Source organism: Pan troglodytes, chromosome 9, assembly GCF_028858775.2.
Source record: "Pan troglodytes isolate AG18354 chromosome 9, NHGRI_mPanTro3-v2.0_pri, whole genome shotgun sequence".
NCBI lineage: Eukaryota > Metazoa > Chordata > Mammalia > Primates > Hominidae > Pan > Pan troglodytes.
This window is the reverse complement of record NC_072407.2, coordinates 66,121,148-66,145,357: the sequence shown is the minus strand read 5'-3', so window position 1 is coordinate 66,145,357 and position 24,210 is coordinate 66,121,148. Positions and strand designations below refer to the sequence as shown.

Here is a 24,210-nt window from a genome sequence, read left to right as displayed (position 1 = left end):
TCACACCTGTAATCCCAGCACTTTGCGAGGTCGAGGTGGGTGGATCACCTGAGGTCAGGAGTTTGAGACCAGCCTGGCCAACATGACGAAAACCCCATCTCTACCAAAAAATACAAAAATTAGCCAGGCATGGTGGTGCACGCCTGTAATCCCAGCTACTCGGGAGGCTGAGGCAGGAGAATCGCTTGAACCTGGGAAGCAGAGGTTGCAGTGAGCCAAGATCGCAGCCTGGGCGACAGAGCAAGACTCCAACTCAAAAAAAAAAAAAAAAAAAAAAAATGTGGCAGTGTCAGCGTCCTACAGGAATAGCTGCCCTCCAAGTCCCACCTGTGCCCCCACTTCTCCTATGTGCACATTTGTCAGCATGTGCAGAGGTATACAGTCCTGCTTACCACACCTGCCATGGGCTCTAAACAGGACAGTACAGCTGGGGTTTGAGAAGGGGCTGCCTGTGTGCTCCATCTCACCAAAGGGAAAACCATGCACAGATCTGGCCCCTGTTGGTTTAGTTTAGGAAGGTAAGGAATCCGGTGAAGAGACCAAAAGTGGCCTCCTCATGATCCAGGGAATAGGGGAAACCAGCAAGCGTTTGGGTTTAATTAAGCCAAGGGTTGGGTGGGATGAAGGTGGACAGCTGAGGGTGCAGGCCTGTAGGGCTGGAAAAGGCAGGGCTGAGTTTAGGACCCCTGTGCCCCTCACCATCATACAGAAAGGGAGGAGAGGCATCTTTCCACCTGCAAGCTGGCTACCGCCATTTCACTTTAGAAAGCTCAGGATAAGCCGGGCGTGGTGGCTCACGCCTGTAATCCCAGCACTTTGGGAGGCTGAGGCGGGTGGGTCGCCCAAGGTCAGGAGTTCGAGGCCAGCCTGGCCATCATAGTGAAACTCTGTCTCTACTAAAAATACAAAAAATTAGCTGGGCATGGGCATGGTGGTGGGTGCCTGTAATCCCAGCTACTAGGGAGGCTGAGGCAGGAGAATCACTTGAACCCAGGAGGTGGAGGTTGCAGTGAGCCGAGATCGCGCCACTGCACTCCAGCCTGGGCAGCAAGAATGAAACTCTGTCTCAAAAAAAAAAAAAAAAAAAAAAGAAGAAAAGAAAAAGCAAGCAAGCAAGCTCAGGCTAATTCCCAGCTCCCTGGTTGTGAGCACCCCTGGGCTTCTACAGTGACCTCTTCTGGGCAGAGGCCTACCAGGTGAACCAGAAGGTACAATGTTAAAGAAAATTGTTTCTGACCCCCTTTCCAGAGCAGAGAGGAAGGGAGGGGGTGAGACGCCCACAGGTGACAGAGAGCACAAGTCAGCCCTCGTTCCTGGGCTCCACAGGGGCCTGCCCTGGTGCTGTCCCACCTTCAGGAGAGGTGGCTCCCTGGCTCCCCCCAGGACCATCTTCCAACCCTCCTGCCCCTCAAGGTTGCTCTAGGTGGCCAGGTATCCTGCTAGCAAACCCTTTCCCCCAATGATGGCCCAGACGGAACTCTTAATAAAAAAAAATAATTTATTGTCAACAAAGGTGATATATACAACAGGAAAACAGATGTAAATGAGAACAGGAGTGAATGGGGTGCCCAGGCCCAGCTTCAGGCCTCTGCAGGGGTGGGACAGGAAGAGGTAATGGAGGCCTCCTGGTTTAGAAGCCTGAACAAGTGGGGAGGAGAGGTGTCCCCCGAGGTAGTGGGACTCAGTTCAAACCCCCTTATGACCACTCTTGTGTAAGGCACTGTGCCAAGGGAGAATGGTGGGGAGCAGGGGGAGGGTGGGAGGTGGTCATGGGGGACAAACAGAGGTGGGGGTCAGCGAAGGACTGGGGTAGGTGTTCTCCACAGGCCCAGTGCCCTACTGCACAACAGCCTCAGCCACCCTCGCCGACCTCAGGCCTGGCCAGGAACAGACACTTTCCAGTGCCCCGAAATAACAGTGGATGCTGCCCCAGCCCCCTCCTGCCCTGGCACCTGTTTCTACTCTCTCCACCAGGTGGGTGAGCCAGGCAGCTCTGAGTTATAAGCCACTGGGGGACGCTGCCTCCTCCCTCCCTCCCTCCCCAGGAAAGCAAGAATTTACACTCCATTCCCTTTTTCCGGCTTCCCTGCCACAGTGGTGCTGGATTCTGACAGAACTGTGGGCCAGTCTGAGGTGTCACCTGCTCCCACACGCTTGGTACCCTGGGGGTGCCTGGACCAGTCTTGCAGGAGGCTGACCGCTGGGGGCTCCTCCATCCGCACACGGATAACCTGGAGATCCAGTGTCCCGCGGAGCCCCGGAGGGGGAGCTGGGCAGGGATGAGAGCAGAGAGCAGTCAGAGCCCCCCAGACACCCCACCACGAGGATGCCCCCTGGAAGCTCTGCAAACTGTACCCACATTTCCAGGGCTTTCATTATGTCCACAGCCCAGTGCCTGGCATGAGGGGAAGCCCAAGGATGGCAGGGAGCTCCACTCCTGGGTGATCGAGGACTGCTGCCAGCTAGAAAATGAGGCGCACAGCCTCCCTAGGGACAAGCCAGCTGAAGCCAGGTAGCCTTCCTCCTGTGTGTATTTTGGCACAGGGACGCCTGGTGCTCGTGCCTCTTCCTGTAACTCCTACCTGCAGCCAACTCCATTTTATCTCAAACTTACTGGGCATCCTAGCCTAACGGGTTCTGCCTGAGTGGGGCAGAGGTGATGGGGTGGGAACACCCAGAAGCAGTCTAAGGCATAGCTGTGCCCACCAAGGAGCTCATGAGGGACTACGTGGGGGACAGAAAAGACCCCTGGCGAACTTCCACCAGGCTCTTTATCTCCTGAGTGTCAACACCTACATCACCAAGACCAGGTGTCCGCCTTAGCAGTATGGAGAAGGCACTCATAATGGGCAAAGCTGGGCCTCGAGGCAGAGGAAAGAGGACTGAGGACTGCCGTGGCTGCGTGCAGCCATAAAAAACGAGCACGCAACAGGGACGTGTGCAAAAGTTACATTACATTAGGGCTGGGCATGATGGCTCATGCCTGTAATCCCAGCATTTTGGGAGGCCAGGGTGAGCAGATCACTTGAGGTCAGGAGTTTGAGACCAGTCTGGCTAACATGGAGAACCCCTTTACTAAAATACAAAGAAATTAGGCAGGCATAGTGGTGCACCCCTCTAATCCCAGCTACTCGGGAGGCTGAGGCGGGAGAGTCGCGTGAACCTGGGAGGTGGAGGTTGCAGTGAGCCAAGATCACGCCACTGCACTCCAGCCTGGGCAATAGAGTGAGACTGTCTCAAAAAAAAAAAAAAAAAGAAGTTACATTACATTGAAAGGCAAAAACAGAAAATGGTGATTTCAACTACTGCACTGTCTGTATTGGGAAGGATTTATTTGTGTGTGTTCCTTTTCTACCCTGTTTTTAGAGACACGATTATTTAAAACGTGGCACAGAAAACAGGTACAATTTTGCTGTGCGATGTGCTGAATTTAAAATGACTTAGTGGCTGCCACCGCATTTTTATCACCTACCAAATGCTATTCTGTGTTCCCAGAACACAGTTTGTCTCCCTGATAAACTATAGGCTCCCTGAAGGAACACTGAACCCCATTTGTTCATTAATTTGACAATAATTTATTGAGTACTATATGCCCAATGCCGTTCGGATTGCTAGGGGTACAGCGGTGAATGGAGCTCCCTAAGTGGCCTTCTGGGACTTCACATTCTATTTATCAGAGCTAATAAATAGGATAAACAAATAAAAAATGCAGTATGTTATATATAGACAGACGCAAAGTAGCAAAGTACACCAGGGAAAGGAGATAGGATAATAGGATAGCAGAAAGCTGACAGGGGACCAGAGACACAGAGGGAGTGAGGAGCCAGTGAGGCAGACAGGGAGGGAACAGCATTTTGAGCAGAGGGAGGAGCAAATGTGGATGCCCTGGTGGAGCACGCTGGCTTCCCCAGGAACAGCAAGGCCAGTGCCTGTGCGGGGAGCGGGATGTGGGGGGAGAGGTCAGGAGCCTGTGGGGAGCTCACTGGTCACCACGAAGGCTCTGGCTTTTATCTGGAGTGCAACAGGAGCAGCACAGAAAGGCCATGAGTAGAGGAGTGACTGGATCTGACTTGTGTTCTCAGCAGGGACACTCTGGCTGCTACAGGAGAGCAGAGCATAGCGGGCAAAGCTCAGCAGCCAGGAGACCTGGCTTAGGTTTGTTACAGGAACCAGGCGAGAGCCGGCCCTGACTAGGGTAGCAGCAGTGGATGTGGTGACAGCAGTGTGAGCTCTGAACTTGTTTTGGAGGATCGGCTGCTGGACAGATGCTGGGCTGGAGAAAGAAGAGGATGACTGTGTGGGTGTGGTCACAGCAAACTGAAGCCTGGGGCTGCCTGTTGACTGGGAAAGGGAAGATTGTGGAGTCTAGGGGTAGGGTGGATTGGTGAGACTGGGGGTTCAGTTTCAATGTGGCGAGTTTGAGATTTTTTTTTTTTTTTTTGAGATGGAATCTCGCTCTGTCGCCAGGCTGGAGTGCAGTGGCACAATGTTTGAGATCTTTTAGACATCCATGTAGAGACGCCACCTGGGCAACTGGAAAAGAGGATGGAACCAGGAAGGAGCAGCCAAGGTGGGCATTACGAGCACACACATGTCATTGAAAGCTGTGAACCTGGATGAGATCTCCCAGGGAGCGAGTACCGACACTGACCCACGGCTGCGGATACTTAAGCACTTACTCATTCACCAAACACATAAGCCGGGCCTACGCTGTGCCAGGCACTGTTCTGGTTACCGCAGATATTATAGTGCAGGACGCAAACACCCTAACCTGCAGGCCCTTACATTCTAGAAAGGGAAAGGCAGACAATGATACGACGTGTTCCAACTCTGGGAGCTGAGAGTGAGCGGCAAGAGAAACTGAGAAGGAACAGTTAGTAAGGGAAGAGGAACACCAGGCGAGCAGCTGCCTGAAAAGCCAAGGGAAGAAAGTTGTCTCCAGGAAGGAGTGAGTGATCAGCCCACCATAACCACGAGATCATAAAGAGAAGGACCGGCCAGGTGCAGTGGCTCATGCCTGTAATCCCAGCACTTTGGGAGGCCGAGGTGGGCGGATCACCCGAGGTCAGGAGTTTGAGACTAGCCTGGCCAATAGGGTGAGACGCCATCTCTACTAATAATACAAAAAAATTAGCCAGGCGTGGTGGCGCATGCCTGTAATCCCAGCTACTCAGGAGGCTGAGGAAGGAGAATCACTTGAACTTGGGAGGCGGAGGTTGCAGTGAGCCAAGATTGCGCCACTGCACTCCAGCCTGGGCGACAAGAGCAAAACTCCATCTCCAAAAAAAAAAAGAAAAAGAAAAACAGGCCAGGTGCAGTGGCTCACGCCTGTAATCCCAGCATTTTGGGAGGCTGAGGCGGGCAGATCACGAGGTCAGGAGATCGAGACCATCCTGGCTAACACAGTGAAACCCCGTCTCTACTAAAAATACAAAAAATTAGCCAGGTGTGGTGGTGGGCGCCTGTAGTCCCAGCTCCTTGGGAGGCTGAGGCAGAAGAATGGTGTGAACCTGGGAGGAGGCGGAGCTTGCAGTGAGCCGAGATCACGCCACTGCACTCCAGCCTGGGCGACACAGCGAGACTCCATCTCCAAAATAAAAAAAAGAAAAACACCAGCAAGACAGAGAGGCTCCTCTTTCCATTACTTGTCAGTGGGTCATTGTGGCCCACCTCCTCTCCTGGCCTGCACACTCTCCCCACCCTCCTCTGGCAAGGTCCTCAGAAGGTTCTAGAGTCTTCCTGGACTACCTCACATTCACATTCATCAGCTCAGCTAACCTGACCACAGGTGGCCTTTTCCAACTGTTAAATCCATGATTTTTACACCTCTAATTTTTTTTAAAGTGGCAGGATCTTTATTTAAATAAAGTCTTCAGAGAACTTCAATACGTACATAACAACACAGAAAGTAGAGACATTTTGGTCGAAGCCTCACAGGTTTCTGAGAAATCTGTCCAAGCTTTGGGTTCGTGAGATCGTCTGAAACCACAGGTCCAGAGCCTCTGCTCCGCAAAGAACCGCCACGGGGGCCCCTGGTTTTTAAAGATTTACTGCCTCCAGCCTATATACCTGGACACAGAATTTTGGGGGACAAAGACTGTCTCACTCATGCCATCTCCCAGGGTGCCTCCCTCGGGCACAGGCTCCAGGAACACTTGTGTACCAGTGAGGTATCTTCTATGGTTTCCCAGGCATCTCCAACCTCCACGAAGGCTGCCACTGCTGACAACACCCTACAGTTGCCTCCGCCCCCTCAGATCACTCAAGCAGCCTGCTGAAGCCCCTTCCTCTCAGACTTTGCCCACTCACCCCAAAGAAACCTAGAATCTCAGGGATTCTCTTCTCATCTACTCACCACTCCAGATAGGTGGAGTTTGCGCACAGGGTACCCCAGGACTTGAAATGAGGGCTCCCTTTCGAGAATGAAATCAGAAGACCCATTAGACAGTGGAAGAGGTCAGCCATTTAGAGCAGGGATCCACCGGAGAGGACCAGGAGACTCGGGACACGCTCAAGTCCAAGCAGCACACTCGGTCTCAGGGAGCCAGGACTGGAATGTGACTCAAGCTGAAACTTGAGACAGTTAAAACTGTGATCTACGTGAAGGGGTGAGGCCTGCCTCGAGATCAGAAAACGGGGGGCTCAAATTTAGGCAAATAAACAAAAGCAACTACACACACACGCAAACACACAGAGAGCTCTCTCTGAAGGATACAAACCAAATTAAGAGTGGTATAGCAGTGAACACAAAGAAAAACTTTGTGAGGGGTGAGTGGAGTGTGACTAAAGGAGTACATAATACGCTGCCTTTTTTGTTTCTTTTTTGTTTTTTTTTTTTTTTTGAGACAGTCTAGCTCTGTTGCCCAGGCTGGAGTACAGTAGTACAATCTGATTGGAGTACAATCAGAATTTACTGCAACCTCAAATTCCTGGGCTCAAGTGATCCTCTTGCCTTAGCCTCTAGTCTTAGTAGGGACTAGAGGTGCACACCAACATGCCCAGTTAATTTAAAAAATTTTTCTAGAGATGGAGTCTCCTTACGTTGCTCAGGTTGGTCTCGAACACCTAGCCTCAGGCAATCTTCCCACTTTGGCATCCCAAAGTGCTGGGAATGACAGGTCTGTGAGCCACTGTGCCTAGCCAAGGCTTTTTTCTTTATGCAAAAAAGCACACCTGTCATCCCAGAACTTTGGGAGGCCCAGGTGGGAGGACTGCTTGCACCCAGGAGTTGGAGACTAGCTTGGGCAACACAGTGAAAACCTGTCTCTACAAAAAATTTAAGAATTAGCCTGGTGTGGAGATGCACACCTGTGGTCCCAGCTACTCAGGAGGCTGTGGCAGGAGGACTGCTTGAGCCTGGGAGTTTGAGGCTGCAGTGAGCTATGACGGCACCACGGTACTCCAGCCTGGGCAGGGACTCTGTCTCAAAAAACAAAAACAAAAGCACACCTGCTTTTTGAGAGCCCTACTCTCAGGAGAGCCTCCAGCCACCTCGTTGGCCATCATTCTGTGGCTCTAGTTTCAAACACACATTTCAGGCAAGTTGGTACAAGGAGACGTGCACTCCTGACCTATTCACTTCTTCAAGAAGCATTTCCTGAGCGCCTGTAAACTATGCTTGGCATGGAGAGGTGAACAGAGGACTAGGCTTGGTCTCTGCCCTGCTGGACTACATTCCAGTCTCATCCTAATTCTGTCTGCTGGGTCATGTGTGGTTGGCAGAATGATGCCCCTCACCCTAATCCCTGGAACCCGTAAATGTTTTGTTACATGGCAAAGGGGAATGAAGGTTACAGATGAAATTAAGGTTGCTTATCAGCAGACTCAAAAAGAGATTATCCTGGACTGAGTAGCCCAATATAATCATGAGGGTCCTTGAATGGGGAAGAGGCAGATGAGCCGGAACCCAGGGCAGTATCTGAGAAAGACTCTCCTAGCCACTGCTGGCTTTGAAGATGGAAGGAGGCCACAAGCCAAGAAATGCAGGCAGCCTCTAGGAGCTGGGCAAGTCAAGAAAATAGATTTTCCCCTAGAGCTTCCAGGAAGGAACACAGCCCTGCCAACAGCTTGATTTTAGCTCAGTGAGACCCATTTTGGACCTCTGACCTCCAGAACTGTAAAATAATAAATTTGGGTTTTGTTTTGTTTTTAGAGAGGGTCTCGTTCTGTCGTCCAGGCTGGAGTGCAGTGGTGTGATCATAGCTCATTGCAGCCTTGAACTCCTGGGCTGAAACAATCCTCCTGTCTCAGCCTCCCAAGTGGCTGGGACTACAGGCACAAGCGATGTGTGTTGTTTTAAGCCATTAGATTTGTGTGATTTGTTACAGCAGCAAATAGGAAACTGACATAAGGACCATGGGGAAGAAGGAACCATTTCTTTGAGAAATGGTTTTCCCTTTTGGAAAAAGGAATGGACATCTGCCCTTCTATACAAGTTATTTTTGTAAGGGCCAAATAAACTGTATGTAAGCTTCTTTTTTTTTTTTTTGGAGACAGAGTTTCACTCTGTTGCCCAGGCTGGAGTGCAGTGGCGCAATCTCGGCTCACTGCAACTTCCACCTCCCAGGTTCAAGCAATTCTCCCGCCTCAGCCTCCCAAGTAGCTGGGATTACAGGCGCCTGCCACCACACCTGGCTAATTTTTATATTTTTAGTAGAGATGAGGTTTCGCCATATCGGCCAGGTTGGTCTCAAACTCCCGACCTCAGGTGATCTGCCTGCCTCAGCCTGCCAAAGTGCTGGGATTACAGGCGTGAGCCACCACGACTTGCCTTGTATGTAAGCTTCTTAAACTCAGCAGGAGCCCAAACAACACAAGCACTTACTGCTGTTATGAGGCAATTTACTGAGCTGGTGTCCCCTGGAGGTGTCTGTCCACTGCTCATCTCATCTATTCTCTGGACACCTAACTGAATTGCTGAGTGGCCCCATCTGGGCCTCAGCTCCACCAGGGTAAGGTGGGCACCCCTCAGGCTCTAGCTAGAACAAACTGCATGTGTGGAAATCAGTATCAGGCTTCTGGGAAACACTGGCCTACCCGGACCCAATGACCAATTCCAGGAAACAAGGAAACACTAAGAAAAGCCCACCTGGTCAGGTGCGGTGGCTCACGCTTGTAATCCTAGCAGTTTGGGAGGCTGAGGCAGGTGGATCACCTGAGGTCAGGAGTTCGAGACCAGCCTGGCCAACATGGCGAAACCCTGTCTCTACTAAAAATACAAAAATTAGCTGGGCATGGTGGCGCACGCCTGTAATCCCAGCTACTCAGGAGGGTGAGGCAGGAGAATCGCTTGAACCTGGGAAGCAGAGGATGCACTGAACCGAGATCGCGCCACTGCACTCCAGCCTGGGCGACAGAGCAAGACTCTTGTCTCAAAAAATAAAAAATAAAAAAATAGGCCAGGCGTGGTGCACTTTGGGAGGCCAAGGCAGTTGGATCACCTGAGGTCAAGCGTTTGAGACCAGCCTGGCCAACATGGTAAAACCCTGTCTCTACTAAAAATACAAAAATTAGCCGGGTGTGGTGGCGCACGCCTGTAATCCCAGCTACTAGGGAGGGTGAGGCAGGAGAATTGCTTGAACCTGGGAGGCAGAGGTTGTAGTGAGCCGGGCTTGTGCTACTACATGCCAGCCTGGGCAACAGAGCAAGATTCCGTCTCAAAAAACAAACAAACAGAAAAAGAAAAGCTCAGCTTTCAGGCCAGCCTTCCTCATCATTCAGATCCCCCTGCCCCGGCCCCATGTACCAGGAAACCTGAGCACCACCCACCCCACCCACCCCTACTGTGGGCTCTGCCATAGAGCAGCCTCTCCGAGGCCCGGCCCAGGAGTGCTGCCTGCGAGGTCCCCACTGTGCTTCCCTCTCAGGAGGGCTCACCTGGAGAGGGGCTCTCCGCCCGGGGAAGGCCTCCTTCTGCCGCTTCCCTGTCTTTGGGTGAGTCCTTGCTGTCTGGGCCCCTGAGCTGGGTGTGGGAGAAGAGCTGCAAGACGAAGCCGGCGGGGAAGCTGCCGTCAGTGAAGTGTCGGACCTCGGCTGGTGCTGCGAAAGTCTCCGTGGGCGAGTCTGGCGATGGGGGCTCTGGAAGGGAGGACGGGATGGAACTGTGAGTGAAAAAGCCTCAGGAGCTGCAGGCGCCCTGCGCCTGGGCCCTGCTCCATCCTCACTGACGCGGATTTCCTCAGAGCACTGCGGTCAGAGCCCACGCCTCCCCCGGGCCTCCCCTTCACCTGGGTCAGGGTCCAGGTTTTTGGTCATAGGTCTGCCTCTTTTCTTTCTGACTGGCTCTTCCCCTGGGGGTTCCTTCCATCTCTGACCACGGGGCTTCTTATTTCCTGGCTCTGTGGCAGGGACAGCTGCAAAAAGAAAAGACCTCATACCCTTTTTAAGAGGCCATCCCCGAACCCTGCCACCCCAGGGCTCCTGAAGATACCTGCCCAGAACACAGGGCCTGTATTTCACCCTGTCCCCAAACCCCCACCTCCACCGGGGCTCACTGGCTTCTCTGTTGACTAACCAGGAAGCTCGAGGGGGCGGAGTCCCCTGGGCCGGCTCCTTTTAGGGAGGGATGGGTTATCCTCAGAGTCAAGGAGAACGACGATTTCGGCTGGCATTCTGGCAGCGTCTGGGTTGGAGTCTGGGTCTGGGTGGGCATCCTGGCCCGAGTCTGCAGGGAGCAAGAGCACAATGAGCTTCTAGTGCCCCAACAAGTCCGACTTCTCCCTTCGCCAGCCCCAGGACCAACTACCTGAGTTGGGTGGGGATGGCTGCTCAGCTCTCACGTCTTGCAAGAGGGCCACCCCTTCACTCCAGGCCTCCAGGATGTTGCTCTTCTCAGAAGGGCTCAGGTCCAAGGTGTGAGGGTGCTGCTCCAAGATGTGCGAGCGAGCCGTGTCGGCCGAGGGTGCCCGGATCTCAGCGCCACACACCATGCACAGTGCCCGCCCGCTGCCTCCTGGGCTGCTGCCCACCAGGAACTCCTGCTCCCAAGACACCTGCTGCTTCGGCTCCTCACAGCCATCACTGCCCGCCTCTAGTGGGCTGGGTCTAGGCGGTGGGGTCTTCTCCTGTTGGGTCACTGCGAGGGGAGAGGGGGAGGGTGTTATCACTAAAGGTGCCCACAACCAACAACACTTAGCACGTCTCCAGACTCAGTGGTTTGAGTGGGATGGGGGAGGAGAGCATTTCTGGCCAAAGTGTTCTTCTTCCTTCCCCTGGAGCCCATGAGGCACACGCCACACTCAACACAGCTGATGTGCCCGGGATCCCACGACTCTCGCGTCTATACTCCCTCTTGATCTAGTCTTGGACCTTAGGACTGACTACACATACTTTCCCAACAGGCTGCATTCTTGCAGGTCTCCAGCCTTTGCACATCTGTCCAGACCACCCTAATTGGGCTGGGCAACATCATCCCTGCGAAGCTTTCCAGAACCCCAATCCCTGACAATAGATTTCATCCAAATCTGACTTCTACACTTTCTTGAAGATGAGGAAGGTAAATTCTTTTAATTTTTAAATTTTATTTATTTATTTTGAGACAGAGTCTCACTTTGTCACCCAGGCTGGAATGCAATGGCGTAATCTCAGCTCATTGCAGCCTTGACCTCCTGGGTTCAAGCGATCCTCCTGCTTCAGCCTCCCAAGCACCTGGGACTACAGGTGAGCGCCACCATGCCTGGCTAATAATTTTTTTTTTAAAAGATGGGGGTCTCATTTTGTCACCCAGGCTGGAGTACAGTGGTGTTATCATAGCTTACTGCTGCCTTCAACTCCTGGACTCAAGGGACCCTCCAGCCTTAGCCACCTGAGTAGCTAGGGCTACAGATAGATGCATGCTATCACACCCAGCTAATTAACAAACAAACAAAAAATTTTTAAGAGATGGGGTCTTGCTATGTTGCCCAGGCTGGTTGTGAACTCCCGGGCTCAAGCAATCCTCCTGCTTCAGCCTCCCAAAGTGCTGGGATTACAGGCATGAGCCACCGTGCCCGTTCTAAAGGCCACCCCATCCCCTCAGAACTCATCTCCCTTCTCAGTGCTCACAGAGCATTTACAGCCATGGTCCCACTCCTATTGCTGCCTGATACCTGCTCTTTGTGTACACAGACAGACCATAAGCTTTCACAGGGCATCACCCTTTCCAGTTCAGCAAAGAAGGCAGCCTTAGACCTGCATCAGCCTGGAAGCTCAGTGCTTTTACGAAGTGCCCATGATCCTTCACGGCTGCATCTCCCTCCTACCTTCCAGAGAGGATGGGACAAAATTAAAACACAGGAGGCCCTAATACCTGGGGGCTGCATGGAAGAGGTGGTATGAGAAATAGGAGCCTCGGCTTGCATGGATACAAGAGGTGGTGTCTGAAAGAGATACGAGATATGTCTTGTACCTATCTCTCATGCGACCATGGGCAGAAATGACCTCTCAGTTGCAATCAGCTTTCTTCCCTACTAGTCTTCCAAAACAGCTCTCATCCAAGTCAGCAGTGCTAAACTCTGCGGTCAGTTTCTCAACTTCATCCTCTGCCGATCACCTCTTCCATCTTGATTTTCATCACTTGCGTCTAGGGCATGACCTTCTGTTGGTTCTTCTTTTGCTTCCCTGGCCCTCTTTCTCAGTTATGTGTGCTAGTTCTTCCTCATCTCTTCTCAATATTCCCTCCCTTCCTCTGGCTTGTTGCTGAAGAACCATCTCCCCTCACTAGAGCACCCCATTCCCCTTATGCATCACCTCCAACACAGCACACATCACCACCTGGCACTTGTTTTTGGGATGTTCACTGCCTGTCTCCTTACCACACCATAGCATCCATGACCACGGCCAGGTGCGGTGGCTCACGCCTGAATCCTAGCACTTTGGGAGGCCGAGGTGGGCGGATCACCTGAGGTTGAGAGTTCGAGACCAACCCCACCAACATGGGGAAACCCTATCTGTATTAAAAATACAAAATTAGCTGGGCGTGGTGGCACATGCCTGTAATCCCAGTTACTCGGGAGGTTGAGGCAGAAGAATCACTTGAACCCGGGAGGCGAAGGTTGCAGTGAGCCGAGAGTTGCAGTGAGCCGAGATTGTGCCATTGCACTACAGCTTGGGCCAAAAGAGCAAAACTCCGTCTCAAAAAAAAAAAAAAAAAAAAAAAAAAAAAAAAATCCATGACCATACAGATTTCTGATGTTTTGCATCTGTATCTCCAGCATCTGTATCTGTATCTCCTCGCATGCAGTGGCATTTAGTAATGTGTGATGAGGGACTGACTCGGTCTCCAACCTGCCATCACTGGAGTTTCCCAGGACTCAGTCCTTAGACACTTCTCTACTTCCTTCTCATCCCACTGTCTGCCTGCTGGCAATTTCTGTTTACGCCACTAGCTAGATACTTCCAGGAAATCTAGGCCCATGTATCTGACTGCTTAGTTGACCTCTCCACCTGAATATGTCATAGGCATCTCAAACGTAATCATATTCAAACTTTCACTCCCAGTCTCCCAAGAGCACCGCAGCCTTCCCCATCTCGGAAAATGGGAAGGCTCTTCCTCCAGTTGCTCAGGCCAAAAACCTTGAATTCAATCTTTCTTCCTCTCTCCACCGAAATCTTTCCAGCAGCTTGTGCTGCCGGACCTTTGCACTTGCTATTCGGCCTGAAATGCTCTTCCTGCAGATATCTGCAAGGTTGGCATCCTCACTTCCTTCGGGTCTGTGCTCAAAATTCACCTTATTAGAAAACCCTTTCTGAACCACTCGATATATTCAATTAAATACCCATTCCTCCTCTTTCTCCTTTTCCTGCTTTAGTGATCTCTGAACCATTTATTGCCACCCAACATACTATACATGAACCTATTTCTCTGTCTTTAGCCATTGGTATATATATGTTCTTCAAGAGGAGGGTTTCGGTTGCTCTGTTTACTGCTACTACTTCCCAGCCTAAAAACACTAGCCTAAACAGCCTAAAGTAGACGTCCAGTGAATATTGGTTGAATGAATTCACCTGTCTATTCCTGCCCTAACAGTGGGGATAAGGCCACCCTTGCAGGGTTGAGAGGATTAACTGAGACAGCCTCTGACAATGCCCAATGAACACTCAACAAATATTAGCAGAAGTAGGAAAACAACCTATCTTTTGGACTAAATGCTCCGAGAAGGGAGGTGACCTTTATTTCCCTCATGAATTTTATAACCCTTCCAGTTCCAAAAAGGATGACAGGCAGTGCAGACAGGCATCATTCTGTTCGGCTGAAGTTCAATGAATGGCATTGCTGCTCTCAACCTCTTCTGGGTACTATCCCGCCTAAGAAAAGCGGGGTGGGAGAACGGAAATATATTTGCATTTTCATGCATATTAAGTCTCCCACAAAGATGGCTCTTTGTTTTCTTACGGTTTGCAAGCTCCTGAGGACTAGAAATCGGTGAAGGGGGAGGGGAGAGCGAGTGTTCCGAGATTGTTCCTCCCATCCCCTCCCAAAGCTAATCTCGTTCTAGCACTGCACTGCTTTTCCAAACTAGCTGTTGTATGCAGTCCCATTCATCCCTTCTCTCCAGAACTTGACACCTGTGGCTCCTGCAAGTGGAAGGCCCGGGAATGGGAACGAAGCGGGGTGGTGGGCAGGGAAGCGTTATGCTCGGAGAGCCCTTAAAATTCTCCTGGAGGTCGGCAGCGGCGCCCGCCTGCAGCCTCCGGCCTAGAGGCTTCGCCGCCCCTCGGACTAGAACACAGCCCGGCCGTTGTGCTTGCCTCCCCTTCCCAGGCTGTGAGACGGCGGCCGCAACCACCCAGCGCCTCTGGGGATCCGGCCTCCGGTGCTGGGCCCGGGAGAGGGGGCGCTTGGGCACCGGAAGATCCGGAGCGTGCGGGGCGTGGATCGAAGTCTCCAGACCCTGGGCGGGGGAAAGGGGAAGGGAGGGGGAAATCGAGGAGGCCTGAGCTTCTAAACCATGGTGGGGGAGGTGCAAGAGCGCGCCCTGGACCCAGATCCGAGAGGGAAACCTGGGCCCCAAGGCTGAAGGGGGTGAGAAGGTGCCCGGGTCCCGGACCCCGACTGGGGAGGGACGGCCCCAGCCCCGGCCCCGCACCGTGACGCGGAAGTGGAATCCCCTCCATCCTCACCTCTGAGCATCGGCTCGGGCCGCGGAATTACGGCCACCACCATGGCCTCCTCCTCGTCCTCCCCTTCCTCGCATTTGAGCGTCACCTCGAAGCAGTCGAGTGCGGCGCCCTCGGCCTTTAGGGCCATGGTGCGGCCGTGGGCGATAGCAGTGGCCGGAGGACTGGCGCGCAGGCTTCGGCGCGCAGCCGGCAACCGCCTCCCGCCTCCTGGCCGGAATAGCGCCGGGCCCGCCGCCCGCCCCCCGCCCCGCGCAGCCCCCTCCCCGCCGCCCGCCCGCCCGCCGCTCGCCCGCCGGGCCTGCGACCGGCGCGTCCGGGCCTCTCCGAGACCTCGGCGCGTCGGGAGCCCGGGCGGGGAGGGCTCAATCCGGGGCCCCTGCCCCCCGCCGCTCCCTTTTATGGAGGCTCATTGTCGGCGCCCGCCCGGCCGGCCAGCCGCGGACCCGCCCCCAATGCCGCGCGGCCAATCGCGCGTGGCCCCGCCCCGGGCACGCGGCCCCGTTAGAAACCCTGGACCCGGGAGGCGGCGGGAAGGGCCGAGGGGACCCGGGGCCGCCCGGTGCGCAGAGGCAGAGGGGCCCCCAAAACCTGCAACGCGGGCGCCTCAGTCTGCGGGCCAAGCCCGGGGTTTCCCTCCATTAAGAAGTCAGTTGGGCGTTTCTGCTGGCGTGGAGAGCGCTACCAGGTGCCCCCGGATTTTGATCGGGAGTCGCTTTTGCCTTTCCGTGGACAAGCCTTCCTCCGCCAGCAGATGCCCCGGGCAGGAAGAGAAGCGGTGGGTGAGTGGAAAGGGCCTTGGTATGGAAACGCAGAGACCGAATTCCTTCTCATCTGCCAGCTCCGTGGCCGTGGGCACATTATCTGTTTTCTTAGTCCGGCTCATCGTTTCTTTCAAAAACCATTTTGGACCCTTCTGGGAAGGCAAAGAAGAGAAGCGGAGTGGACTGTGAGCGGACATAAACCACCCTGATGGGTATGATTTCCATTTTTGGCACGGGAGTCCAGAGATTTTGTGACCCTCTCCAAGGACACACAGCAATCCCTTGAGAGCCCCAAGACCAGAGTCCAGTTGCCATGACATTGCTGCCCTATAACCACACTCTGGGTGAGCTTTTACTTCTGTGACATGGAATGTGCATCTCCCTCTTCTATAGCAACTCTCATGAGATTTCAGCTTAGAAAATGCAAAATGTCTGACACTGAAAATCCATCTTCGAATGTCGTTATATCAGACCAGACACAGTAGTATTCAGAATCGCGTAGTAGGATGGGGGTGTGAGAAGAGGTGTGAACTAGTCTATATGGATTGCAGTAAATTTTTTAAATTTTTTTTTTTTTTTTTTTTTTTTTGAGACAGAGTCTCGCTCTGTCACCAGGCTGGAGTGCAGTGGCGCCATCTCGGCTCACCACAACCTCCGCCTCCCAGGTTCAAGCTATTCTCCCGCCTCAGCCTCCTGGGTAGCTGGGACTACAGGCACGTGCCACCATGCCCGGCTAATTTTTGTATTTTTAGTAGAGACGGGGTTTCACCATGTTGGCCAGGATGGTCTTGATCTCTTGACCTCATCATCCGCCTGCCTCGGCCTCCCAAAGTGGGATTACAGGCGTGAGCCACCGCGCCTGGCCTTGCAGTCTATTTTTAAGGGAATTATTTTGTTATGTGCAAGTGTATCTAATATTTTAAAGGTTTTACAACAAAGGTATTACCAAGCCTGTTTAACTATTTCTGCTGAATGGTCATTCTCTACCATTTGCTACAGATCCCTTCCGTGCCCCTCTGCTCTGCTCTGTATTGCAGTGGGCTGAGTCTTGCAGGGGGCAGTTTCTCAGGCTCCCAGAGCATCTGGCTTCAGGCCTCGGTTTAGCCAATGGGAGGCAGTGGCAGGAGAAGAGAAGGCAGGAGGAAAGAAAGAGCCATGGTATTTCTTCTCTTTCTCTCTCTTGCTCAGGCTCAGGTGACATCTCCAGCAGCAGATGAGGCCTCTCTGTGGCTCCAGCTCATGGATAGGTAGCTGTGGTCCCAACATCTGTAGGATGATCCATGCCCCTGGGCTCTACTCAGTCCACCTCCTCTTTTTGTCCCTGCAGGTTAGGAGTTGTAGGCAGCTTCTTGCTTTTGCCAGTCTCTGTACTGCCTCTCTCTGTCCCCTGCTGGGCTTTCCAGACCTCCCTGTTAACCCCTGTTAATCGTGTCACCAAAACCCTGCATTACATTCTCTCTGTTTTCAATACTTAAAGTGGTTCCCTCCTGGCGGGGCGCAGTGGCTCCCAACTGTAATCCCAGCAGTTTGGGAGGCCAAGGCAGGTGGATCACTTGAGGTCAGGAGTTCGAGACCAGCCTGGCCAACATGGTGAAACCCCGTCTCTACCATAACAAAAAAGAAAAAAGAAATTAGCCCGGCATGGTGGTGTGTGCCTGTAATCCCAGCTACTTACGAGGTTGAGTCAGGAAGATTGCTTGAGCCCAGGAGGCGGAGGTTGCAGTGAGCCAAGATCATGCTGCTGCACTTGACTCCAGCCTGGGCGACAGAGCTAGATTGTCTCAAAAAAAAGTGGTTCCTATTTTCCTGGTCGAATCTTGAGTGATACACCCAGTATTGTACCACCCAATTAGTAGACATTATTTCTTTTAGGTCATATTATTCTCAGCTTATAGAGCAAGAAGTTGAAGCTTAAAGGGTTAGATTACTTGCCCAAGGTAATATGGCAAGAATCTTATTTCATCCAACCTAGAGTGAATATTTCCCCCACATTTTAATATCCCTCAAATGGTGATGCTTTCTATAATCAACATCAACGTGAAGTTTAGGACTGAAGTTTAGGACTATCAAGAAAGTGAAAGATGGCTTTTCTGGCATTCAGACTGTGTTGTTACCAGCAGAAGGTAAGCTATGTTTAGAATGAGACATAGATGAAGCCACTTCATGACCACAAAGTGACTTCGCCTTTTTTTTTTTTTTTTTTTTTGAGATGGAGTCTCACTCTGTCACCCAACCTGGAGCGCAGTGGTGCAATCTTGGCTCACTGCAACCTCCGCCTCCCGGGCTCAAGCAATTCTCTGCCTCAGCCTCCCAAGCAGCTGGGATTACAGGCGCCTGCCACCACACTTGGTTAATTTTTGTATTTTTAGTAGAGTCAGGGTTTCACCATCTTGTCCAGGCTGGTCTTGAACTCCTGACCTTGTGATCCTCCTGCCTCGGCTTCTCAAAGTGCTAGGATTACAGGCGCGAGCTACTGCTTCCGGCCTTTTATTTTTTTTTTTTAAACGGAGTTTTGTTCTTGTTGCCCAGGCTGATGCAATGGCGCAATCTCAGCTCACTACAACCTCCGCCTCCCAGGTTCAAGATTCTCCTGCCTCAGCCTCCCAAGTAGCTGGGATTACAGGCATGCGCCATCACACCTGGCTAATTTTGTATTTTTAGTAGAGACAGGGTTTCTCCATGTTGGTCAGGCTGGTCTCGAACTCCGACCTCAGGTGATCCGCTTGTCTCGGCCTCCCAAAGTGCTGGGATTATAGGTGTGAGCCACTGCTCCTGGCCGACTTTGCCTTTTTTTAAAAAAAGAATTTTTTTTTTTTTTTTAGAGATGGGGTTTCACCATGTTGTCCAGGCTGGACTCAAGCAATCCACCTGCCTCAGCCTCCCAACGTGCTGGAAAGTAGGTGTGCGCTACTGTGCCCGGCCTGACTTCACCTTTTTTGGAGCAATTGCTATTTCTCTTTAGCAAAAATTACTCTAGTCCAGGCTGGGCATGGTGGCTTACACCTGTAATCTCAGCACTTTGGGAGGCCAAGGCGGGCTGATCACTTGAACCTGGGAGGCAGAGGTTGTAGTGAGTCGAGATTGTGCCACCGCAATCCAGCCTGGGTGACAGAGCGAGACTCCATCTCCAAAAAAAAAAAAAAAAAAAAATAAGATACCCAGTTTCTGAACTGCCCCTGTTTCTTGACAGCATTCAATCCTGAACCAGTTCCATTTCCCTAATTCTTCCATAGAACTATGGGAACGAGGCCAAATTTAAGGAGTTTCCTTTGGGTGCCTTGAGGGTTTCCCTGGGATGTATTCTCCTTCACTGCAGCAAATTAAACCTAATTTTGGTTACAAGTGTGTTCCTGGTGGTCCTTGGTCACAGGGCTTTGACAACCCCAACAAATTTATTTTGCCTACATTTTCATGTATATGAAGAGTGATATATCATGAAAACCTATGTTAAAATATCAACAAATCTAGGGCCAGGTGCAGTGGCTCACACCTATAATCCCAGCACTTTGGGAGGTCAAGGCAGGTGGGTCACTTGAGGCCAGGAGTTCGCAACCAGCCTGGCTAACATGTCCAAACCCAGTTGCTACAAAAAATACAAAAATTAGCTGGATGGCTGGGCGTGGTTGGATCACCTGAGATTCGGAGTTCGAGACCAGCGTGGCCAACATGGTGAAACTCTGTCTCTACTAAAAATGCAAACAATTAGTCGGGTGTGGTGGCGGGCACCTGTAATCCCAGCTACTCAGGAGGCAGAGGCAGGAGAATTGCCTGAACCCAGGAGGCGCAGGTTGCAGTGAGCTGAGATTGTGCCATTGTACTGCAGCCTGGGCAACAAGAGGGAAACTCCATCTCAAAAAAAAAAAAAAAAAAAAAAAAAAATTGCCAGGCACAGTGGCTCATGTCTCTAATCCCAGCACTTTGAGAGGCTGAGGCAGGGGAATCACCTGAGGTCAGGAGTTCGAGACCGTCCTGGCTAACATGGTGAAACCCCATCTCTATTAAAAGTACAAAAAATCAGTCGGGTCTGGTGGCGGGCCCCTGTAATCCCAGCTACTCAGGAGGCTGAGGCAGGAGAATCACTTGAACCCAGGAGGTGGAGCTTGCAGTGAGCTGAGATTGGGCCATTGCACTCCAGGCTGAGCCACAAGAGCAAAACTCTGTCTCAAAAAAAAAAAAAGGCCGGGCGTGGTGGCTCATGCTTGTAATCCCAGCACTTTGGGAGGCCGAGGTGGGTGGATCACGAGGTCAGGAGATCGAGACCATCCTGGCTAACACGGTGAAACCCCATCTCTACTAAAAATACAAAAAATTAGCTGGGCGTGGTGGCAGGCGCCTGTAGTCCCAGCTACTTGGGAGGCTGAGGCAGGAGAATGGCATGAACCTGGGAGGTGGAGCTTGCAGTGAGCCAATCTCACGCCACCACACTCCAGCCTGGGCGACAGAGTGAGACTCTGTCTCAAAAAAAAAAAAAAAAAATTAGCTTGGTGTGGTGGCGTGCCCCTGTAATCCCAGCTACCTTGATGTCTGAGGCATGAGAATCGCTTGAATCTGGGAGTTGGAGGTTGCAGTGATCTGTGATTGTGCTACTGCACTCCTGCCTCGGTGACAGGGCAAGACTCTGTCTCAAAAAAAAAAAAGAAAAAAAATCTGCAAGTCTAAAAGAGCTCTTTTTGTTGTTGTTGTTGGGACAGAGTCTCACTCTGTCTCCCAGGCTGGAGTACAGTGGCACGATCTCAGCTCACTGCAACCTCCATCTCCCAGGTTTCAGTGATTCTCCCACCTCAGCCTCCTGAGTACCTGTGATTACAGGCGTCTGCCATCACACCTGGCTAATTTTTTGTATTTTTAGTAGAGATGGGGTTTCACCATGTTGGCCAAGCTAATCTCGAACTCCTGATCTCAAGTGATCCGCCTGCCTTGGTCTCCCAAAGTGCTGGGATTACAGGCATGAGCCACTGCACCGGCCTAAAAGAACTCTTTTAATTTTTTTTTTTTTTTGAGACAGAGTCTTGCTCTGTTGCCCAGGCTGGAGTGCAGTGGCGCTATCTTGGCTCACTGCAACTTCCACCTCCCGGGTTCAAGCGATTCTCCTGTCTCAGCCTCCTGAGTAGCTGGGATTACAGGCATGTGCCACCATGCTCAGCTAATTTTTGTATTTTTAGTACAGACGAGGTTTCATCATGTTGGCCAGGCTGGTCTTGAACTCCTGACTTCAAGTAATCTACCCACCTCGGCCTCCCACAGTGATGGGATTACATGCATGAGCCACCGAGTCTGGCCAAAAGAGCTCTTTTAATAAACGTAAAATAAAATTCCAAGTGATAAGAGATCATTGTCATAGTTTGGCAGTATTTTTTTCTTTGGGGATACATAAAATAATGGTTCATCTTGCAAACCATGATGTCCTGGATTTAATGAAATGTGGCTAGTTGCTAAGGCAGGACCCAACCCTAGCTCTATCCCCTGTCCTTGCTCTTAAACACTGCAATGCTTAGATGAAGAAACCAAATCAAACAACATGAAAGTCACAGAAGCGAATTGGTCGGCCTGCAAAGCCAGGCCTTCTGCCTTGCATACCTGCTCTGCTGAGCAAACCTTCTCTGCGCTGAGCTCTGAGGGAAGACTCCAGACCATCTTCAGTGGAGTTATTAGGAATTCCAGGAATTCTCCTCCACCAGCTACACAGCTACATAGAAAGTGCCAAATACAGGAATCGAATTTTTGTTTGTTTGTTTGTTGTAGAGGCAGAGTCTGGCTCTGTCACCCAGGCTGGAGTACAGTGGCGAAATCATAGCTCACCACAGCCTCGAACTCCTGGGCTCAAGCGATCCTCCCGCCTCAGCCTCCCAAAGCGCTGGGATTACAAGTGTGAGTCACTGTACCTGGCCAAGAATTGGAATTTATTTATTTAATTTATTGTTATTATTACATATATATTTTTGAGGCGGAGTCTTGCTCTGTCGCCCAGGCTAGAGTGCAGTGGCACGATCTCTGCTCACCGCAACCTCTGCCTCCTGGGTTCAAGCAGTTCTCCTGCCCCAACCTCCTGAGTAGCTAGGATTACAGGTGTGCGCTACCATGCCCAGCTAATTGTTTGTATTTTTTTTTTTTTTTGAGACAGAGTCTTGCTCTGTAGCCCAGGCTGGAGTGCAGTGACGTGATCTTGGCTCACAGCAAGCTCCACCTCCCGGGTTCACACCATTCTCCTGCCTCAGCCTCCCGAGTAGCTGGGACTACAGGCGCCCGCCACCACGCCTAGCTAATTTTTTTGTATTTTTAGTAGAGATGGGGTTTCACCGTGTTAGCCAGGATGGTCTTGATCTCCTGACCTTGTGATCCACCCACCTCAGCCTCCCAAAGTGCTGGGATTACAGGCGTGAGCCACTGCGCCTGGCTAATTGTTTGTATTTTTCGTAGAGATGAGGTTTCACCATGTTGGCCAGGCTGGTCTGGAACTCCTGACCTGGTGATTCACCTGCCTCGGCCTCCCAAAGTACTGGGATTACAAGCGTGAGCCAATGCGCCTGGCCCCATTTTGTATTTTTATAGAGACAGGGTTTCCCTATGTTGCCCAGGCTGGTCTCAAACTCCTGGGCTTAAACGATCCTCCCACCTTAGCCTCACAAAGTGCTGGAATTACAGGCATGAGCTACTGCGCCCAGCCAGGAATCTTAATTGTTGAGACAGCTTCCTGTGGAGGAGAGAGGGTAGACCCTTACTAATTTAAGTTATGTCTGTAACTCGTCTTTTGACTTAGCGAATTTGGCCTTGAGACATGAGATTCCTAGGACGGGGCAGGACAGACTGAAAACAGGAAGAGTGGAGAACCAATGGCTTCTGTCCCAGCAAATAGTTGCTCCAGGCCACTCCCCATGGTGTCCCCTAGGCTGGAGGCCCAAGCTGGAGGAAGCATTTCCTTTTGGCACAGCTTTTATTGTTGGTAGCATTTTAGGACCCCAGTGACAAGCTGAGACAGCGAGTGGACTGCCTCAAGTGGGAATAGCTGTGGGGATATTGAAATATGGGGGCCGGGCGTGGTGGCTCATGCCTATAATCCCAGCACTTTGGGAGTCTGAGGCAGGCGGATCATGAGGTCAGGAGTTCGAGAGCAACCTGGCCAATATGGTGAAACCTCATCTCTACTAAAAATACAAAAATTAGCCGGGCTGCTAATTTTTGTAAAAATACAAAAATTACAGGTGGTGGCATGCACCTGTAGTTCCGGCTACTCGGGAGGCTGAGGCAGGAGAATCACTGGAACCTGGGAGGCGGAGGTTGCAGTGAGCCGAGATTGCACCGTTGCACTCCAGCCTGGGTGACAGAGCAAGACTCCGTCTCAAAAGAAAAAGAAAAAGAAATATGGGTGGGCTGCTGTAGCAAGTGGACTAGACCCAGCTCCAAGTGAGGAGAGGGCTGTCTGAAGCCTAGGTAAGGGCAGGGGGGCTTCACTCTTAACTGGCTTGGCATTTAGTAGTGGTCTTCAGCAAAAGCCATAATAAATATATAGCCATGCTCTTCAGCTCAGTAATCCTATTGCCAGCTTATCCTAAAGTCATCCAAAAGAAGAAAAGTAATGACCTAACAGCAATGTTGGTATCAGTTCAGCCCCTAAAACTTAGCACTCCTTGGTGAAATTTTATTCAGTTGTTGTGTGTGGTCAGAAGTCCATCTCTTGGCCCCACATCCGTTGGAACCCCACTGTTATGAAACTTGGCACGTCGTGCTGTAATTATTTGTTTGCAGGACCAGTTTTTGTCCATCTTTATAGTTGCAGCATCAGCCCAGAATCTGTGGTGTTAGCACCAGTTGGGTGGCCACACTTTAGGGTTCTTGTTGCAGAACTCTCAGTCTAAACTAGCTCAAGGTCAGGTGTGATGGCTCACGCCTGTAATCCCAGTAGTTTGGGAGGCTGAGGTGGGTGGATCACCTGAAGTCAGGAGTTCCAGACCAGCCTGGACAACAAGACAAAACCTCATCTCTATTAAAAATACAAAAATTGGCTGGGCGCAGTGGCTGACACCTGTAACCCCAGCACTTTGGGAGGCCGAGGTGGGCAGATCACAAGGTCAGGAGTTTGGGACCATCCTGGCTAACATGGTAAAACCCCGTCTCTACTAAAAATACAAAAATTAGCTGGGTGTGGCGGCAGGCGCCTGTAGTCCCAGCTACTCGGGAGGCTGAGGCAGGAGAATCGCTTGAACCCGGGAAGTGGAGGTTGCAGTGAGCCGAGATCGTGCCACTGCACTCCAGCCTAGGCGACTGTCTCAATAAATAAATAAATAAATAAATAAATAAATAAACTAGCTTGAACAAAATGGGGGATTTATTGGCTCATGGAACTGAAGGAAGG

At 51.6% G+C, this 24,210-nt stretch overlaps 2 protein-coding genes across 12 annotated transcripts in view; one reads left to right on the top strand and one right to left on the bottom strand.

The window, feature by feature from the left end:
• Positions 1 to 1,480: 1,480 nt before the first annotated feature.
• SPINDOC (spindlin interactor and repressor of chromatin binding) lies at positions 1,481 to 15,469 on the bottom strand. Of its 10 annotated transcripts, none has more exons than XR_010147226.1 (7): positions 15,100 to 15,354; positions 10,745 to 11,074; positions 10,514 to 10,663; positions 10,227 to 10,352; positions 9,877 to 10,077; positions 6,356 to 6,573; positions 1,481 to 2,269 (listed from the first exon to the last, which is right to left on the bottom strand). XR_010147226.1 is itself a non-coding variant. In XM_063782993.1 (7 exons), the coding sequence occupies exons 1-7, from the start codon at positions 15,224 to 15,226 to the stop codon at positions 1,853 to 1,855; spliced, it is 1,371 nt and encodes a 456-aa protein (XP_063639063.1). In that variant the 5' UTR covers positions 15,227 to 15,357; the 3' UTR covers positions 1,481 to 1,852. The 10 variants fall into 10 exon arrangements, 7 of the variants coding, with proteins under 7 accessions (XP_063639063.1, XP_016776600.1, XP_063639064.1 ...); XM_063782993.1 differs by having other exon boundaries at positions 1,481 to 2,231; positions 6,356 to 6,413; positions 15,100 to 15,357; XM_016921112.3 differs by having other exon boundaries at positions 2,019 to 2,269; positions 6,356 to 6,413; positions 15,100 to 15,355.
• A 154-nt stretch (positions 15,470 to 15,623) lies between these two features.
• ZFTA (zinc finger translocation associated) overlaps positions 15,624 to 24,210 on the top strand; it is a 52,795-nt gene continuing 44,208 nt past the window's right edge. For both annotated transcript variants that reach the window (XM_063782991.1, XM_016921110.4), the window contains exon 1: positions 15,624 to 16,204. The gene's annotated coding sequence lies outside the window, so the exon portion shown is untranslated. The remainder of the gene's footprint in view (positions 16,205 to 24,210) is intronic.

Coding starts and splice junctions, on each gene's coding strand:
- SPINDOC (XM_063782993.1), bottom strand. CDS start 15,226: ATGGCCCTAAAGGCCGAGGGCGCCGCACTCGACTGCTTCGAGGTGACG. Junction 10,664..10,744: donor GCCATCCCCACCCAACTCAG/GTAGTTGGTCCT, acceptor TGCTCCCTGCAG/ACTCGGGCCAGGATGCCCAC. Junction 10,353..10,513: donor CCGCCCCCTCGAGCTTCCTG/GTTAGTCAACAG, acceptor TTCTTTTTGCAG/CTGTCCCTGCCACAGAGCCA.